At 48.9% G+C, this 20,670-nt stretch overlaps 1 protein-coding gene across 1 annotated transcript; it reads left to right on the forward strand.

The window, feature by feature from the left end:
• The first annotated feature begins 1,996 nt into the window (after nucleotides 1-1,996).
• On the forward strand, nucleotides 1,997-3,586 carry LOC109779427 (heat stress transcription factor C-2b). The gene is made up of 2 exons (XM_020338047.4): nucleotides 1,997-2,368; nucleotides 2,858-3,586. The coding sequence occupies exons 1-2, from the start codon at nucleotides 2,084-2,086 to the stop codon at nucleotides 3,440-3,442; spliced, it is 870 nt and encodes a 289-aa protein (XP_020193636.1). The 5' UTR covers nucleotides 1,997-2,083; the 3' UTR covers nucleotides 3,443-3,586.
• The last annotated feature ends 17,084 nt before the right edge of the window (nucleotides 3,587-20,670 follow it).

The following is a 20,670-nucleotide window of genomic DNA, read 5'->3' on the forward strand; positions in this document are numbered from 1 at the left end:
GACAACACTAAAAATACCCTCTATAATGAACCAACTCTTTTGCTGTCTGTTAGGAGGAAAGGTTGTTCCTTTTTTGAGAATGTTAGGAGGAAAAGACCGATCAGGATTGGACTTGTGGAGCAGGAGATTCAGCGGTTCGGCTGGGTCGTGGGCGCAAACAGAAAATTACCGACGGTGCGCACGTACAACAGCAAAAGTCTATCGATAACGAGCGATATTTTTGGGATACCGATCGTCTGCAAAACTACAGACACCCTCCTTCTCTTTCCGCATTCTCTTTCCTCCACCTAGATAAATTTCTGACGTGGTAGTTGTTATAGACAGCTGAGTAGACATCACTGTACATGCCCTTAGGACTTGGCACCGCGCGCACGTTGATCTAGTATATATGCATTATAGACATAGCAACAGCCTAAGGAATGCCACTCTCTCGCCACATGTCGAAGATCAACGGGCTTGGAAGTGGACTCAAGGTGACAAGTATACCACCTCGTTTGCCTAAAAGTCTTTCTTCATTGGCATGGAGTGTTCCTCTGTGACAAAACGATCTAGAAGGCGTGGGCGCCGACGAAGGGCAAGATGTATGCACCGGCTATGGACTGCAAAACAGCGGCAACACCATGGGCTCGCAAACCACGGAAAGTTAAGATGCCCTAACCATAGCGCTAGGCAATCTCCAACACAGACCCTCAAATCACTACTATATGTCCTTTGCCATCCAATGACATCCCTTAAATGTCTGGTAAACTAGAAGTAAACTTGAGGGTTTTGGGCGAGTCCGGACATCCTTCTAACCAACCAAAAGCCACCACGTCAGACATCGCCTCACTCTCAACCGCGATATGCAGATGCATAAATGGACATTAATTCAGGGGCCATGATTCGACGGCTGGCTTCCGCATCAGTGTCCACAATAGTGTTTCCGTCGTTTAGGTCGCCATGACCCTGCTGTAAAGATGAAAAATAATCGCAACAAAAACATATCACTCACAATTTGTTTCTCCGTCGTGGGCACAAGGCTACGGGATACGAACGCAGCATGGAATACAGTATGGCTGTCTGCCGCTTTATCGGCAGGGTCGCGGTCATGGCCGCAGGGATAAGATCACGTAATCTGCTCCCAGTCCCACTCCCAGCACAACAACAGTTGCTAACCTGACCGGGACCGCTCGCGGCGGAGGAAGAAGAAGAAGCAAATGTGTGGTGCGCAGCGCTGCGTGCCCCGCCGTGGACGCCGCACGAGTCCTAAAGCCCACGCGTCGAGCGGTCGGGCGCGCGCGAAATGCGTGGCTGGCGATCTCGGTGGCCGTCGCGACACCGTCGCCCTCGTCAGTCGTCACTGTGCAACGGCATGGGCGCCTGCACGGGTGGGCCTAACCGGGACGGGAGAGGGCCATCGCCATCTTTCTTATTGGCAGCATACCAAATTTTCCGTTTGCGTACTAGCATCCAGATCCAGCACGCTGAATTTTGACGAGTCTGGCCATGGCGAAACTGTAGTCTTGCCAAAGCGACGGGGAACCCATCCCATGGCTGCAAACCAAGCAGCCCTTCTCCCTTTTCGCGGGGAACTCAACCAATCTCTTCGGTTGCGCGAAAAGGAAAAACTGACCAGAAATCCAGGGCGCCTTCCGGCCCTTGCTCGCAAAAACAATCCGGGAAGATGCTCCGTCGACCTGACTGCGAATCACCCATTTTTTTCACCTTTCCGAGTTTTCTATGCCGAAGTCGATATGGCACCAAATCAGCACGGGACACGGCCCCTCCCCCCATAGCATAGCAGGTGTCCTCTCGCGCCCGACGCCGTGGCCGCGAGCGCTTTTTCCCCACCCGGCCTGGCCGGGCCCCATGGTGCGGTGGCACGCCGGGGGGTACGTGTGTGACCACCGGCGGAAACCTCCCGAGCCCGTGGATGCACGCACCTGTCGCCACCTCCCCGCCGTCTCTTTCTCCCCGCACCCACCACAGGCGCGGCAGGCTTATAAAACTAGCCACCGGAGGCCGACACGTTCACAGACCGGCGGATCTTGCCTTCTTTGGCGACGCGCCCCCCTTCCCTTTTTCTGTAGCACCTTTGAGCTTTATGCTCTGCTCCCATTACTTTATCAAGAAATCTCAGGACAAATCCTGCGGGACTTTAGTTAGAGAGAGACCGATGGCGGCGGCGAGCGTCGGCGGCGGAGCGGCGCCGTTCGTGTGGAAGACGTACCGGATGGTGGAGGACCCCGGGACGGACGGGGTCATCGGGTGGGGGAAGGGGAACAACAGCTTCGTCGTCGCCGACCCCTTCGTCTTCTCGCAGACCATGCTGCCCGCGCACTTCAAGCACAACAACTTCTCCAGCTTCGTCCGCCAGCTCAACACCTATGTCAGTCAGTTGATCCCTACTCGTTCTGTTGGTTCTGTTGTCAATTCCTTCTCCATGTTAAGCCGCGCGCGCTCTGCTTATCTTGATTCACAGAGAGAGGGATTTCTGTACAAGTTCTTGTGTGCGTGTGCGTACAACTGTGTATGCGTGACATTTTTTGGGAGTATATAGTTCGTCTTTACTGTGTGTGGTTGGGGTGTCGATTTCTTTTAGAAACAAAAAAAAACTGGCTGGGATGTCGATATATGGACATATGAAGACCGCGTGGCGCGCGATGTTACACGCACGCACACTTCTGAATATTTTGCGCCTTTGAAAGAGTTCGAAATAGTACGCATTTCTATATGTTCGTGGTTTGGAGGACAAGAACGTGGCACGTATTCAGGGCTAGAGGCGAAAAGTGCAGATTTAGTTTCACAAAGTGCCGAGAGCTTCCTTGCACTTGCACTAGATTCTGCCCTGATCGAATTATTTTCCGTTTCACCTCAGGGCTTCCGCAAGGTGGATCCGGACCGGTGGGAGTTCGCCCACGGCTCCTTCCTCCGGGGCCAGACGCACCTCCTGCGCAACATCGTCCGCCGCGGCACCGCCGCCGCCGCGGGCGGCGGCGGCGGCAAGCGTAAGGACGCGGCGGCGGCTGGCCTCACCGACGACGACATGACCATGGTCGCCACGGAGGTGGTGAGGCTGAAGAAGGAGCAGAGCACCATCGACGACAGGGTGGCCGCCATGTGGCGCCGCGTGCAGGAGACGGAGCGGAAGCCCAAGCAGATGCTCGCGTTCCTCCTCACCATCGTCGGCGACCGCGACACGCTGCAGCGCCTGGTCGGCAACAGCGGCAACGCAGCCGGCGGCGATCAGGAGCCGGTGGAGGGCGGCGAGAAGAGGGCGAGGCTGCTGCTTGACGGCGACTTCGGCAACGTATCCGCGTTTGGGCCGGACGCCGTCGACTTCGCCGGGTTCTACACCGACGACGCGTTCGCCAATGTGCCGGTGCCGGTGGAGGCGGCCGCCGGGTCGGGCGGTGCTGGTGCCGGCTGCACGTTTGCGTTTGGAGTGGACAGTGGGTACTGAGTAGTGACGCCCGACAGAAATTGTGCCGCCCGCGTGTGCTAACTGCTTGGATTATGGCCGAATTATTGGCATTGCGTGACTCTGCCATTTTGACCGCTATATGTTCCCAGTTTGCCTTGTTCCAGGGATGACACAGTTTGCAAATTCGTGTTTTCTCTGTACGTTTATCCATGCATTGGGTTTTATCTGTCCGTTTTGACGGCGCCTCCGCTGGGAGGCTACGGTCAACAAAAGTTCGTGCGCATTACAAGTCAGCAAAAATAATCTCTTTGATTCTTAGACTAGTCACCATGGGTACTAACTTAGATTAGTAACATGCATATTTTACTACCTCTATAGTGGGGAGTAACATATATGTGGTGTCATGCAACACTTCATTTATTAGGTTGTAGACTCATCTTGTCTTGATATGTGTGATGTTACAGTAACTAGTTATGTTACAACATGCCCCTTTTTCCTCATTAATTACTTGCCACATCATCTGTTTTGTCTAGAGTTGTGTGATGTTACCACCTATGTAACTCTCACTGTGGGTAATCTTAGGCCGCCTTTGGATGCCCGTAATGGCAGTGCCGATTTGGATCGGTATTCCCCAACCCTCAATTTCCATGTTTGGTTGTAGTTGTACTACATAGAAAATGGAAGGGATTGGCTAGAGGTCAGGTGAGGTGACTGAAAAAGCTTGGGTCAGTCGATTCATTACGAGCCGTTGGATGCAAGATAGATGGCTAGATCAGATTCTTCAACCTCTGAAGTGTCTTTACTGCTCGCCTTCTACCTCAAACCGCCCAACTATGCTCACCTTCTACCTCGAACCGCCCAACTACCACAGCCTAACCGACCACGGTCAACGACGGTCCCGTGCCAGCCTCGCCATCTCGCCCTCCCCCAACCGCAGCCGACCGTCATGCTGACATCGTCACCGGCCATCCCTTAAACCCTGGCGATGAATTTTTTTCCTGCGAACCTGCACCCCCTCCCCTAAAATAAATACCAGACTCATCTGCCACCCTAAGTTAGAAGAGTCGGGTGCCACTCTAAGATAGACCGAGAGGCCTTCTACGGCGAGCCGGCGGCCCCTCCTTCCTTCCGTCTGGTCATCGAATGCAAGATGGATGGCCAAATCAGCTTCTTCAACTTTTGAAATGATTTTACTAATCATCTTCTACCTCAAACTGTTGAGCTACCATTGGCCTAACCGCTTGCTGCCGTCGACCGCGCGCTCTCGCGCCAGCCTTGCCGCCCCGCCCCCCAACCACAGCTCACTATTGTGCCGCCCACGCCCCCGAGAATCCCTTTAACTCCGGTGATGAACATTTTTTTACGGCAAACCTACCCCCCCCCTCACACACGCACACCCCTAAGATAGATACAGGGGTCGCCTGTCACCTTAGAGCAACTCTAGCAGACCCCGCATCCCGCCCCGACCCGTAAAATAGCCGCCAAAATGCGGGCCGGGCGGAAAAACCCGCCCGATCAGACCCCGCATCCCGCCCCGGCCCGCAAAAATTTTTAGGGGGCGCGGCAAAATCCCGAGCCCAACCCGGGAAAACGCGGGTTTCCCCCTTGCGGCTGCGGTGCCCTGCATATAAGTGGAAGCGGTTGGTGGGGGGACATTTCATCCCGCGCTTTCTCCCACCAACCACCTCTCCTCTCCCCTCTCGCGCCGCCGCCGGCCGCCGCCCAAGATTCCGGCGACCGCAGCCGGCAGGAGCACGCCGGAAGGCCGCCACGCGCACGAGGCCTCCCCCTCCCCCCTTTGTCGGCGGGCCGCCGGATTTGCAGATCTGTGGCACTTCATCGCGGGCCGCCGGATTTGGCTTTTTCCGGCCGCCGGTTGCTGCCCCAAGCGATGGAGTGGTCGGGGAGCCTCTCTCGCAGCCCAGGCAAGGGCGCATCGCCGCATGCAGGTGCGAGTTTGTCCGCCCGCTGTCGCCGCCCGCCGTACTCGTCCGGCCGTCCACCGGACGCTCGCGCAACGTCTTTGTGGCTTGCCGATGCCGCTTATAGAGTACGACGACTACACACGGAAAGTGCTGCGGCTCACTTCGAGCACGCCGAAGCACCCCGGATGGGGGTTCTTCAAATGCGAAAACGACGGGGTACGTGCACTTGCGGTAGCTCGTTTCACAGTTCATTCTTTAGCTAAATTGCAGTGGTGAAAGGATCGATATAATTGACTAGAGGGGGGGTGAATAGGCAACTAACAATTTTTAGCTTTTCTTTACCAAATTAAACTTTTGCATCAAAATAGGTTGTCTAGATATGCAACTAAGTGAGCAACCTATATGATGCAAAGACAACAAGCATGCAAGCAAATAAGAGATATAACACGAGTAAACTTGCGAAAGTAAAGGGACGAGATAACCAATAGTGGAGCCGGTGAAGACGAGGATGTGTTACCGAAGTTCCTTCCTTTTGAGGGGAAGTACGTCTCCGTTGGAGCGGTGTGGAGGCACAATGGTCCCCAAGAAGCCACTAGGGCCACCATATTCTCCTCACGCCCTCACACAATGCGAGATGCCGTGATTCCACTATTGGTGACCTTGAAGCCGGCGACCGAACCTTTACAAACAAGGTTGGGGCAATCTCTACAACTTAATTGGAGGCTCCCAACGACACCACAAAGCTTCACCACCATGGACTATGGCTCCGCGGTGACCTCAACCGTCTAGGGTGCTCAAACACCCAAGAGTAACAAGATCCGCTAGGGATAAGTGGGGGGAATCAAATTTATCTTGGTGGAAGTGTAGATCGGGGCCTTCTCAACCAATCCCGAGCAAATCAACAAGTTTGATTAGCTAGGGAGAGAGATCGGGCGAAAATGGAGCTTGGAGCAACAATGAAGCTTTTGGGGGAAGAGGTAGGTCAACTTTGGGGAAGAAGACCTCCTTATATAGTGGGGGGAACAATCCAACCGTTACCCCCCACACCAGCCCCGCAGAGAGCGGTACTACCGCAGGAGGCAGCGGTACTACCGCTGATCACAGCGGTACTACCGCTCCCCCGGGCGGTACTACCACTAGGCCCAGAGCGGTACTACCGCGGTGGTCAGGGCGGTACTACCACATATGAGCGGTACTACGGCCCCCACTGCCGCGGCTAGTACCGTAAAACCCGACACAAAAAAAGACCCCTCGAATCGAGGCGGTACTAGCACGAGACCGCAGCGGTACTACGGCTGGGGGCTACCAGCGCTACTACGGCTCTAGAGCGGTACTACCGCTTGTAGCCATAAGCGGTACTACCGCTCCGGCCCGCGGTACTACCGCTGGGACCAGAGAGGGCACACTCAGAAGGGGAACGAGCCCATCATAGAAGCGGAAAGGCTCGGAGGGGGGCAAAGGAAGTGTACGTGATGATTCCGCCCTAGCCTTTCCAAAGCGGACCCCCTCTTGATAGTACGGTGATCCCTATGAAACTAGTCCACCAGACTAATTCGAAAGGACTACACCGTCTTCGCTTCAAGCTCCGAGGGGAGGGAATCGTCTCGTGCCAAAAGGATGAATCTCTGAAAACACTCAATGCACACGATTAGTCCGCAAAAGCATTGTCATCAATCACCAAAACATCTTAGGGATAAATATGCCCTCACAATCTCCCCCTTTTTGGTGGATTGATAACAATACGGGATTTGCACAAACGGGAAAAGACAAAGGACATAAGCAAACCCCAAATCTCTAAAATATAGACGGTCTCCCCCTAGATGTGTGCCATCAAGATAAGTGCTTTGGACTGCACGACACACATACTAGGATCAACACTCCCCCTGTATTTTAGAGACCAACCACCTAAGAGAGATTCAAGAGAGCAGGATATATAACATAATAAGCATGCAACTCATGAGATACCAAATGACTAGAGACATAGATAAAGATATGATAAGGATAAGGCAGCATATAAGGTAGCATATGTCTCACACCATATGACTGGAACTAAGGTCTTACTGAACACAAAACCAAACAAAGCACAAGGTAGCAAACACAACGAAAGCACAAAGACAAAGACACACTCGCAACACAACGACGCAAATACCTAAACTCTCTCCCCCTTTGGCATCGAGACACCAAAAGGGGCAAAGAGCTAACCTACGGCTCCAGGTGAGAGCATGCTGAGGATCTCGAATATCAGGACTCTGCGTGATCATTTGCACCACCGTCCTCAGCCGGAAACTGCTCGGCATCTGAATCGGTCCACGGACAGTGCTGCTGGATCCACTCCTCCTCCTCCTCAGTGATCCGACCCTCAGAGCCGCTGGTGACTGTCGCACCCAACTGACGCATAAGCTCCTTGTGACGCCCCCTTGCCTTCTTCTCAGCCACATGAGTCATGTACTGACCGTGAGACTCCATGCAGAACAACTTCTTCATCTTGTGTTTGAGCTTCTTTTCCCAAGAGGGATCTGCCGCAGAAGGCTATGTCCCAAAAGGCACATAATCCTCATCGTCATCATCGGCATCAGTCTCGCCCTCGGTCTCCATGGCAGCAGCAGAAGATGGAACTCCAGATCTAGGAATGCCCCAATTATCCTTCTTCCTCAGACGCTTGATCTCATGAGAAACCAACTCTCCAGTTTCCAGGTGCTCCTCAGGATAGGTACGTCTCCAGGCCTTCTCAATGAGCAACATAATGAACGGACCATAAATCGGGCACTTGCGCTCAGAAATAGCAGCAAGAAGTTCAGACCACATAACATGAGAGATGTCCAGGGACTCGCCAGTGTTTGCGTCCTTCTCACGCTGGCAGAAGAGAAGCATGTCCACGAGATAAGAGTGTACCATGTCCAGATTCCCGATACAAGGGAAGAGAGTCTCGCGGAAGATACGGTGAAGGATGTCCAGATAGGTAGACAACTCATAGGTTTCCTTCCTGGTCTCAGGGTTGACCTTTCGAGTACAGTAGGGCCAGAGAGCTTGCTTGTGAGTGGAGGTAACATTGTGGTGAGGACGAAATCCGACTGGAGTCTCGAGCCCTTGATCTTCCACCTCTAGCAACCCCATGAAGGCCTTCCACTTGACAGCTAGCACCTTCCCATTAGTCATCCAAGTCAGAGTCCTGTCTTCATCAGTTCCTAGGTGGACAGTGGCAAAGAACTGAGCCAGCAAATCTGCATCAAAGTCCTTGTTGAACTGCATGATCCTGAGAATGTTCAACTAAGAGCACATCTGAAGGGCATCACCAAAGTACTCAGGGTCCTTCTCCATAGCATTCGTGTTGGTGGAATGAACATTGACAAAGAGGTTCTTCTTAGCCTTGATCACGTCAAAGTAGGTGGCAGACTGAAACCGGTTCCAGAACGGGCGATTGACAAGGTTGGGTTCTTGGTCTTCCTCATATGGGTTGCGGCGACGCCTGTCCCAGAATTCCTTGCCAGTCATCTCAGTCACCTTCTTGCCACTTGGCTTCGGCCTGTTGGCAGTCTTCTTCTTGAGAGGAGGATTGGCACTTGAGGAAGCACCCACTGGCGGCGGTGGAGCACTGGAAGAACCACCTGTAGCCTCAGATGTGCGGTACCGCTTTGACGTTGAACGCCCGGGGTTGACACGGCGGACTTGCTGCTCAGGATGTTCATCACCTGGAACCAAACACACGGACACACGAAACAACCAAAAGGAACGATCAAAACCAAATAAACACAACAAATATGGATCAACATGTGGTAGGAAACGATGGAACTGGGCATCCGGCGGTAGTACCGTGCCTGCACAGCGGCAATACCGCACCAGCGGTAGTACCGCGCCTCCACAGCGGCAGTACCGCCCAAGACAGGGCACAGAGGATTCCTACTGCCGTGGTCAGATCCGACACTACCGGGGATGCCAAATTCAAAAATAAACCTACCAAACATCAATCCAAAGAGTCTAGTTGCCCTCTCCAACCTACTCAAGCCTAGATTTGGCCAAAAATCTAGAGATGCAACCACTATTGCCCCTAAAACACGAGATCTGAAAACTAGACAAGAAGAGAAGAGGAACGGGGGCAATACCGGCATCCATGGCAAGAGGACGAGGTGGGGATCGACTCCACCGAAGGAAATGGAGAGGAACAGTCCGGAGACGGAGGGCCGCCGGAGCCCTCCCGCGGCGAGATGGCGCTGGAGAGAGAGGAAGAGGAACGAGGGGACGAAGCAAATGGGTATGGGGGAGGAAACCACCCCTGCCCACGACTTAACCCCTGGCCCTGCCCCTCAGCGGTAGTACCGTGGTGATGGGCGGTAGTACCGCCCAGCGCAACTCAAAACAAGACTCAACACCTATGGCACAAAAGGAAAAGAAGGGAAACGACGGCAAGAGGAGAAAACCAACACAAATCAACAAGAGCACCAGCACGAGAACAAGAACCACACACCTCTACACGAGAGGGCGGTGGCCGAGGCCACCTATGTTTGAGTCAATTGGTATGGCACTGTGAAGAATTATCCTTGGGCCCATGACCAAAACTCGTCTTTGAAGCACAAGTACCATCAAAAATGGCTAATGTGAAAGAGTGAGATTAGTTTATGCATTATGGGGGGAGGAAGAGTTCATTGAGAGAACAACACTCCCCCTAAGTCCATGCCTACACCTAGACAAGAATGCATGATGAATGTGAGGGGTGTGCAAAGGTTCAAACCACATTGCTCGAATCAATGATATTTAGCTCATGCCTTAACTCGCGAAATCTTGCTTCATCGAATGGCTTCGTGAAAATATCTGCAAGGTTATCATGAGTGTTGACATAGTTGAGCTCGATCTCCCCTCGCCTAATATGATCCCGGATGAAGTGATACCGAATCTCAATATGCTTCGTCTTGAAGTGTTGCACCGGGTTGAGAGAAATCTTGATGGGACTTTCATTGTCACACCAAAGAGGCACTTTGTCACAAATGACACCGTAATCCTTTAAAGTTTGCCTCATCCATAAGAGTTGTGCACAGCAACTCCCGGCCGCCACATACTCCGCTTCGGTGGACGAGAGAGACACACAACTTTGCTTTTTAGAAGACCAACTTACCAAAGAGCAACCAAGAAATTGGCACCCTCAGGAAGTGGACTTCCTATCCACTTTGTCTCCCGCCCAATCGGAGTCCGAATAACCTACAAGCTTGAAGTTTGCTCCTCTTGGGTACCATAAGCCAAAGTTTGGGGTATGAGCCAAATATCGAAAGATTTGCTTGACCGCCACAAAGTGGCCTTCCTTAGGTGCGGCTTGAAACCGTGCATTCCTTAGGTGCGGCTTGAAACCGTGCACAAATTCCCACACTCAACATGATATCCAGTCTAGATCCACAAAGGTAAAGCAAGGATCCAATCATGGAGCGATATACCTTTTGATCCACCGCTTTACCATTGGGATCAATGTCAAGTTGGCACTTGGTGGGCATTGGAGTGGAAGCCGGCTTGACATCACTTAGCTTGAATCTCTTTACCATGTCTTGAGTGTATTTGGCTTGGTTGATGAAGGTTCCTTCTCTTCTTTGTTTGATTTCGAATTCGAGAAAGAACTTCAACTCTCCCATCATAGACATATTGAACTTTGAGGTCATGAGAGCGGCAAATTCTTCATTGAAGGCTTTGTTAGGGAAACAAAAATAATATCATCAACATATAGTTGGCACACAAACAACTCCCCTTTGACCTTCTTAGTAAAAAGAGTGGGGTCGATTTTCCCGATTTCGAATCCACGATCTTGTAACAACTCCGTAAGATGCTCATACCACGCACGTGGGGCTTGTTTAAGGCCATAGAGCGCCTTGTGGAGTTGATACACATGATCGGTGAAATAGGGATCTTCGAACCCGGGGGGCTGTTTGACATACACCAACTCATTTATGGGACCATTAAGAAAAGCACTCTTCACATCCATTTTTTGCAACGTGAAATTATGATGAGAAGCATAAGCAATCAACAAACGAATAGATTCAAGGCAAGCGACGGGGGCAAAGGTTTCACCGTAGTCGATACCCTCGACTTGGGAGTAGCCTTGTGCCACCAAACGAGCCTTGTTGCGAACAATGATCCCGTGAGCATCTTGCTTGTTCTTGAATATCCACTTGGTTCCTATGACATTATGGTTCCCGATTGGCCTTGGCACTAATTTCCACACTTGGTTATGTTCGAAGTTGTGGAGTTCTTCATGCATGGCATTGAGCCAATCCGGGTCCTCGAGCGCTTCATAAACCTTTTGGGGTTCGACACAAGAAACAAACGCATGATGTTCACAATAGTTTGCTAATTTTCTACGAGTGCTTACCCCCTTTCTTAGGCTTTCAACCACATTCTCCATGAGATGACCTTTGGTGGTGAGCTTGGAAGCGATCTTAGCGGCATGACGCTCCAATTCCTCCTCAGAAGTGAAACGAGGAGGGGTTACTTGATCATCTTGAGCGTCGTCTTGAGCTTGTCCTTGATCTTGAACTTGCTCGAGGGGGGGAACTTGACCTTGGGCATCATTTGGTGGATCACCACCATCTTGAGGTTGATCTTGCCCTTGATCTTGTTCATGAGGTTGAGAGCCTTCACTTTGTTCTTCGGAAGCGTGTGGGTCTTGGGTTGGTGATGGCTCCACTTGAGTGGAGCATTGTCCTTCTCCTTCGGCTACAAGGGGTTCCTCAATGGGTAGGATATAACCAACACCCATTCTTCTTATGGCTTGGGGAGGAATTTCATCACCTACATCACAAGTACCACTTTGCTCCACTTGGGAGCCGTTATTCTCATCAAACTCCACATTACACGTCTCCTCAATAAGTCCCGTGGACTTATTGAGAACACGGTAAGCATGGGAGTTTGTAGCATAACCAACAAATATGCCCTCATGAGCTCTAGCCTCAAATTTAGACAAACGAACACCTTTCTTGAGAATGAAACACTTACACCCGAACACCCGAAAGTACTTGAGGTTGGGCTTGTTACCGGTGAGTATCTCATATGGAGTCTTGTTCAAGCCTTTGCGGAGATAGAGCCGATTTGAAGCATGACACGCGGTGTTGATGGCTTCGGCCCAAAAGTTGTATGGAGACTTGAACTCCGCCATCATGGTCCTTGCCGCATCCATCAACGTCCGGTTCTTCCTCTCCGCAACACCATTTTGTTGAGGGGTGTAAGGTGCGGAATATTGATGCTTGATCCCCTCATCCCTAAGAAACTCATCCAAGGTGTAGTTTTTGAACTCGGTGCCGTTATCACTTCTTATTGTCAAGATCTTTGCATTGTGTTGACGTTGGGCTTCATTTGCAAAGTCAATGACGGTTTATTGGGTCTCACTCTTCCTCTTGAAGAAATACACCCAAGTGTATCTTGAATAGTCATCCACAATTACCAAGCAATACTTTCTACCCCCAAGACTATCAAAGGATGGAGGCCCAAAGAGATCCAAATGAAGGAGCTCCAAAGGCCTCTTCGAGTAAATGAGAGTCGTGGGAGGGTGAGCCTTCTCATGAAGCTTTCCTTTGATACAAGCACTGCAAGCACGATCTTTAGCAAAACTAACGTTCGTTAGTCCACGGACATGGTCCCCCTTGAGAAGACTTTGCAAAGATCTCATATTGACATGGGCTAAACGGCGATGCCAAAGCCATCCCATGTCAACTTTAGCCATTAGGCATGTCGCAGTCTTAGTTGGTCGCTCCGAAAAGTTAATCACATAGAGACCGTTCTCGACATGCCCAACAAAGGCTACTTTAAGAGTCTTGCTCCACAAGAGGGCCACGGTATCAGTATCAAAAAAAGTGGCAAAGCCCATGGTAGCAAGTTGACGAACGGAAAGTAAATTGTATGCAAGGGACTCAACTAGCATGACCTTCTCGATCGTGAGATCATGAGAAATGACAACTTTGCCGAGTCCCAATACCTTAGAAGACGAGGCATCACCCCACTCGACATTGGTGGGCATAGATGGAATCTTGTGCACGTCCACCACCAAGTCCTTGCTTCCGGTCATATGATTTGTAGCTCCACTATCGAGCAACCATGATCCCCCACCGGAAGCAAACACCTACAAGAGATCAATGCTTGGTTTTAGGTACCCATTTTGTAATGGGTCCTTTGATGTTAGTAACAAGGGTCTTAGGAACCCAAATGGACCATTCAATATACTCATTAGGAGAACCAACAAATTTGGCATAAACATGCCCATCACTTGCACGACATAACACATAAGAAGGATTAAAGTCGCCGGCTTTGTTGGATGGGGTGGTATTGCCCTTCTTGACACCGTCACCCTTCGCATTGTTCTTCTTCTCCTTGGAAGCACCCTCTCCCTCCTTCACAAACGTTTGCTTGAGAGGAGGAGGTCGTTTGGTCTTGTCATTCTTCTTCTTGTTGTTGGGCTTGGGTGCGAACCCAATCCCCTCCTTGGCCACAACTTCCTTTTGGTTTCTCAAAAGGTCGTTGAGGTTCTTCTCACCTTGTATGCATGACACAAGGCCTTTCTCAAGTTGCTCCTTCAACTTAGCATTCTCCTCAACAAGATGCACATGCTCACAACAAGGGTTAGTAGCATTTGCATTATCAATTAACACCATATGAGGAAAGGTGGCTTTCTCCTTAGTTAGCTTTACTTGGAGTTGATCATGAGACTCCTTGAGGCTAGCATGAACGCCCTTGAAGACTTTGTGAGCCTTGTCGAGAATGTCAAACTCCTCTTTAAGTCTAGCAAGATCAACCCCAAGTTTTGCCTTCTCGGAGTTTAGCACACGAGACACAACAAGAGCATGATCAAGATCTTTCTTTAACTTAGCATGATCATCGTTGTATGACTCCTCAAGAGCCAAACGAAGACCACACTCTTCGTCAAGAGCATTGGAAAGATCCGAAATCTCATCGGCATAGTCACGACTATGCCCCTCCATCTTAGAGATGGTATCTTCGTGAGCCTCGATCATGTCATTGGCTTCACCAAGTTGTTCCAAGAGAGCAACGAAGTGCTTCTTGGATTTACCCTTGAGTTTACCCATAAAGATCTCAAACTCATTTTCCTCCACATTTGTCCCCTCATGTTCATCAATGCTATCCGTCGAAGAAGGATGATTAATGATGGTAGTTTTGATGTTGGAGGTTACCTTATTGGTGGCTTTAGCCATGAGGCACTTGGCGGTGATGTTCTCATTGGGTGAGTCGAAGAGAGATACCCGTGGAGTCTTCGCAATGGCAACGGAGGCCATGGCAACCGACTCACCATCTTCATCATTGTCATCATCCTCATTGTACTCTTCTTGTACCACCAACGCCTTGGGAGGAGTCTTCTTGGTGAAGTTGCTCTTGTTGGGGAACGACTTGGCCTTGTCCTTTCTAATGAGCTTGCCACCATTGTCTTCCCTCTTCTCGTAAGGGCACTCCACAACAAAGTAGCTCAAATTGCCACAATTGAAGCAAGTCCTCACTCGTTGCTTGCCCTTTGCGCCAATTGAATTGCTCTTGTTGAAGTTTGGCCTTGTGTTCTGCTTGCTCCAAAATTGCCTTGAAGCAAGAGCCATGTGTTCATGATAGGCATACTTCGTATCTTCGAGGTTGCCCTCCTCTTCTTCCTCTTCATCCTCTTCCTCCATACTAACCTTGGCCTTTAGAGCAAGGTTGGGATTCTTTACTCTTTGAGAGCGAAGAACCGCATTGTCGGCGGTCTTGTCCAAGATGCTCATAGCAACAAACTCATCCAACACTTCACTTGATGACAAGGTGTGGAAGTCCGGCCTTTGACGAATTACGGAGGACATGGCTTTGTGGTAGGGCATCATTGCCTTGAGGAATTCGTGCTTGATCCAATTGTCATCTGTGTCCTTACTTCCATGATCTCGGAGAGAGACCGCGAGTTTGGTTACTCTCCGAAAAAGCTCACAAGGTTCTTCATCTTCTTTCATTGCAAACTCGTCGGCTTCATCATGCACCACTTCATAGTTGGAGCGTTGAATGCTTGCGCTTCCCCGATAGAGGGAATCAACTTGGAGCCAAGCATCTTTGCCCACGGTGTAAGGCCGGAGATGAGGAAGATCTTCGGGTGGGATTGCTTCTTGGATGATGAAGAGAGCATTCTCATTGAATTGATGATCCACAACTCCTCTAGGAGTGAAGTTACTTCGGTCATGCGGATAAAAATCTTCTTCAATGATTCTCCAAAGGTTAGTGTTCACATGATTTAAGTGACGCTTAAAACGATAGACCCAAGAATCAAAATCTACATTCTTCTCAATTTTAGGGGCCGGGCCGGCATAATTCAAATGAGTGGAAGGGAGCGGTCCACCATAGACAGGTGGAGGTTCCACATGGGCAAAGATGCCGGTCCCATTTTTACCACTAGAAAAGGGAGCTTTCTCGCTAGTAGCTTCCCCCTTGTCGGAGGTAGCATCCGTCACCTTGTTAGCGAGATCACCCACTTTCAACGGTGCGGTGGTAAGTTTAAGCCCTTCTAAGAATTTATTAAACATGCTTCGACCTCGGTCATCATGGAGGTTTTCAATGTGTCCAACGCCACATTGAATTCCTCATGAGAGACCGCGGTTCCCCCATCTCCCGTAGACGAGACCGGATTCACACCGGAGTGCTCCTCCACACCGTCTACGACGTCAACCATACTCTTTGGACGGCAAAGTCCTTAATAAAGAGGCGAGGCTCTGATACCAATTGAAAGGATCGATATAGTTGACTAGAGGGGGGGTGAATAGGCAACTAGCAATTTTTAGCTTTTCTTTACCAAATTAAACTTTTGCATCAAAAAAGGTTGTCTAGATATGCAACTAAGTGAGCAACGTATACGATGCAAGGACAACAAGCATGCAAGCAAATAAGAGATATAACACGAGTAAACTTGTGAAAGTAAAGGGACGAGATAACCAATAGTGGAGCCGGTGAAGACGAGGATGTGTTACCGAAGTTCCTTCCTTTTGAGGGGAAGTACGTCTCCGTTGGAGCGGTGTGGAGGAACAATGCTCCCCAAGAAGCCACTAGGGCCACCGTATTCTCCTCACGCCCTCAGACAACGTGAGATGCCGTGATTCCACTATTGGTGCCCTTGAAGGCGGCGACCGGACCTTTACAAACAAGGTTGGGGAAATCTCCACAACTTAATTGGAGGCTTCCAACGACACCACAAAGCTTCACCACAATGGACTATGGCTCCGCGGTGACCTCAACCGTCTAGGGTGCTCAAACACCCAAGAGTAACAAGATCCGCTAGGGATAAGTGGGGGGAATCAAATTTCTCTTGGTGGAAGTGTAGATCGGGGCCTTTTCAACCAATCCCGAGCAAATCAACAAGTTTGATTGGCTAGGGAGAGAGATCGGGCGAAAATGGTGTTTGGAGCAACAATGGAGCTTTTGGGGGAAGAGGTAGGTCAACTTTGGGGAAGAAGACCTCCTTATATAATGGGGGGAACAATCCAACCATTACCCCCACACCAGCCCCACAAAGAGCGGTACTACCGCAGGAGGCAGCGGTACTACCGCTCCCCGGGGCGGTACTACCGCTCCCTAGGGCGGTACTACCGCTGGGCCCAGAGCGGTGCTACCGCGGTGGTCAGGGCGGTACTACCGCATATGAGCGGTACTACGGCCCCCACTGCTGCGGCTAGTACCGTAAAACCCGACACGAAAAAAGACCCCTCGAATCGAGGCGGTACTAGCACGAGACCGCAGCGGTACTACGGCTGGGGGCTACCAGCGCTACTACGGCTCTAGAGCGGTACTACCGCTCTTAGAGCGGTACTACCGCTTGTAGCCATAACCGGTACTACCGCTCCGGCTCGCGGTACTACCGCTGGGACCAGAGAGGGCACACTCAGAAGGGGAACGAGGCCATCATAGAAGCGGAAAGGCTCGGAGGGGGGCAAAGGAAGTGTACGTGATGATTCCGCCCTAGCCTTTCCAAAGCGGACCCCCTCTTGATAGTACGATGATCTCTATGAAACTAGTCCACCAAACTAATTCGAAAGGACTACACCATCTTCGCTTCAAGCTCCGAGGGGAGGGAATCGTCTCGTGCCAAAAGGATGAATCTCTGAAAACACTCAATGCACACGATTAGTCCGCAAAAGCATTGTCATCAATCACCAAAACATCTTAGGGATAAATATGCCCTTACAATCTCCCCCTTTTTGGTGGATTGATGACAATACGGGATTTGCACAAACGGGAAAAGACAAAGGACATAAGCAAACCCCAAATCTCTAAAATATAGACGGGCTCCCCCTAGATGTGTGCCTTCTTCAGCGAGCTGACGACTGCTCCTTCCATCACTCCGGCAGCTGCATCCATCCTGCAAATCTACTGCAACTTACAAGTAGCCAAACTGGAAAAGGAAATAATAGTGATTATAGAAACATTTTTGCTCCCACCCACCCTTCTCTCCTGCAATATCGGGCCCTCACGTTTTAGTTTCGCTTGATTTCTTACCCTCCTGCAAACTTTAGAGTATCTATGATTGAACCTCTTAAGCCTTTCCCAAACATCTCGACGGACAGTCTAGTCGTTGCCCATCATCCAACCAGACCCTTCATAAAATCGTCATCCAACCAGACCCTTCAAAGCTAGCCTAAAGGTTTGGGTTCTCCGACACCCCTCACTTCTAACCCATATATGGGACGAATTTAGGGTTGTCTGGGCACGTCCCTCACGTTGGACAGGTCCATCCGGACCCCCATATATGTCTTCCCTATCTGCACCCCAGACCAAACCCTAACCATTTTTTCCACTCCTCTCCACTTCCACTCTACATTATTATTGTTAATTTGATGTAATCTTTAGTGGTGATGTTGATCAAGTGGTGAATTATTTATTCATATTTATATTTATGGATGCCTTTATGTTTGGTTTATAGATGCATATTTATCTTCGGTTGCTTGCTTACTTTTGGCCAGTTTAGATTGGTAGCCAGTACAGGAAGCGTTGTGCATTAGTTGGGTTTAATCTTGCAAGTAAACTAGAACCTCGAATATTGAGACTCACAATCTCGCAAAACATGCTTTATTGTTAGGGGCTGGCAGCCATGTTTGGTTAGGTCAGCCCGTCCTTATAACATTCTAACTGCCTAATAAAGCTTTGTGAGATTTTAAAAGCAATTTTGGTTTTGTTGGTTGGTTTTCTGCCTGTCTGAGGAGCATTCTCAAAGTTTCTGTTGGTTTTTTCTTTCTGTTTTGCCTTTTACAAGTTTTTCCTTTTTTCATCTTTAGGAACCTTCTAAAAGGTTTTTTCCCTAGTGTTTCTTTTACCGTTTTTCTTTTTTTTTTATTTTTTATTTTTCTTTTCAAACATTCTTTTTTAGAATATGTCAGATTTGTTTAAAAAATGTCTATGTTATCAAATATTTGTTTAGAATTTCATTAAATGCTTTCGTTTTCAAATTTGTTCAAAAGTTCAATATGTATGGGAATTTAAAAAAGTATTCGTGTTCTAAAAATTGTTCGAAGTTTCAAAAAATTCACATTGTAAAGAGAATCATAAATGCAATTTTTTATTGGAAGAGGATCGTTTAACTGTAGCAAGAGCAAGAAAAACTGAGCGTTTCTTACCTCTACCATTCTTTATGGCATAAGTTTTTAGTGCTTCTTCAGGAAAGTATGTTACTGCGGAAACTATTACGAGATTTCAACTAATCCTTTCCCGAGAAATAAATGGCCTACCTGAACATGCTTTTTGTTTGGTGGCTAACATCGATGAAACTAGCACGAAAGCTATAACTTTAGAAGAGGATAACGAATCGTAGAAGTGAAATTAATTTTGGGGAATTTTAAAAAATGTTCATTTGTTCAGAAAATGTCTCATTTTCAAAATAGTTCTTAATTATAAAAAAGATCGGATGCTCAGAAGAATGTTCAGAAATTTCAGTAATTGCCAAAAATCTTTGCTTTTATATAAAACATTAATATATGCAAAAAGATCAATTTTTAAAAAATCAACCAAAACTGACCGTTACAGTGGCTACTTTTTTTTAGTCGGCTACAGTGACTAGTTTTCTACAGTGTGCGCTATATGGACCAGCCCAGTAGTCGCCTCCCCCCTGCACAACAGCGCGGCTATTGGAAAATAAGAGCTCCTGTCCGGGAGCTCCTATAGGGCGCCTTATGCGCCGGTGGACGCAACGGGCGCACACTACAGCACCCTTCCGGCCAGGAATCGAACTTGCACCAATTACCTCAAGTACGTGGTTGGTTAACCGCCAGAGCTACTAGGAAATGTGTAATGTTTCAGCGCGCCGCATTATAAGAACAAACAACTGTATTATGAAACGTGATTTCTTTTGAGAAAAACGCGAACTAAATTGAAAATCCACAGATTAAAAAAAGAATCACGAATTAGAGAAAAACTGTATTAAAAAAAGTTCACGAATTGAGAAAAGTTCATGAAAATTGAAAAAAGTTCACAGATGTTGGGAAAAAAGTTCATCAATTTTCAAAAAAGTACACAAAATCTGAAAAAAGTTCATAAATTTTCAACCATGTTCATCGATTTTCAAAAAAAGTTCGTCAATTTTCAAAAAAGTTCACAAAATCTGAAAAAAGTTCATCAATTTTCAAAAAGTTCACAAAATCTGAAAAAATCATTGTTTTTAAAAAAGTTTACAATATCTGAAAAAAGTTCAGCGATTTTGAAAGAAAAATCATCAATTCCCGAAAAAAGTTTATGAATATTGGGAAAAAGTTCAAAATATGAAAAAATCATCAATTTTGAAGGAAAAAAAGAGATCATCGTTTTTGAAAAAATTTCATGAATTTTGAAAATAAATCACGAATTTAGGGGAAAAGGGAAAAATAAAATGAAAACATAAACTAAAAATATAATAAAAAGAACAAAAAGAAGAAAAGGGGAGAAACTTACCACGTAGGCGCTGTTGTCCTGGTGGTTGCTGTAGTGTGTGTACGAACGGAAGATCGTGGGTTCTATTCACAGTAGCGTCATCCTTTTTTGCAGTTTAAAACGGGGAAAGGGAAAAACTAAACGGGCCGGCCCGCGCGGAAGCGGGGTGTGCGCCCGATTGCCGCAACAACAGAAACGGGCGCCTTAAGGAAATGCCTTCCTGTCCCAGGTAGCGCTATAGACTTGCTTATAGCGAGACCTAGCGTACTGTCGCGTGAGCGCATCCCTAAATGGGCCCGCCCAGGCGCGTGGGAGGCCACAACCTTGTTTTTTTCTTCATTTTCTTTTTCCTAAATCCTAAAAAGTGCACACGCACTAAACGGAGAGAACGAGCGGCCGGCTCTCCATCGCACGATCGCGTCGCGATCGCATCGCGCAAGCGCCAGGTGCCGCCTGCTCCGTTTC

The sequence above is a fragment of the Aegilops tauschii genome, chromosome 7, assembly GCF_002575655.3.
Source record: "Aegilops tauschii subsp. strangulata cultivar AL8/78 chromosome 7, Aet v6.0, whole genome shotgun sequence".
NCBI classification, from domain to species: domain Eukaryota; kingdom Viridiplantae; phylum Streptophyta; class Magnoliopsida; order Poales; family Poaceae; genus Aegilops; species Aegilops tauschii.

Bases quoted from the DNA above. Each gene is read 5' to 3' on its own strand.
- LOC109779427 (XM_020338047.4), top strand. From the start codon at position 2,084: ATGCTCTGCTCCCATTACTTTATCAAGAAATCTCAGGACAAATCCTGC. The intron at 2,369-2,857 runs GTCAGTCAGTTG...GTTTCACCTCAG, and splicing joins TCCGCCAGCTCAACACCTAT to GGCTTCCGCAAGGTGGATCC.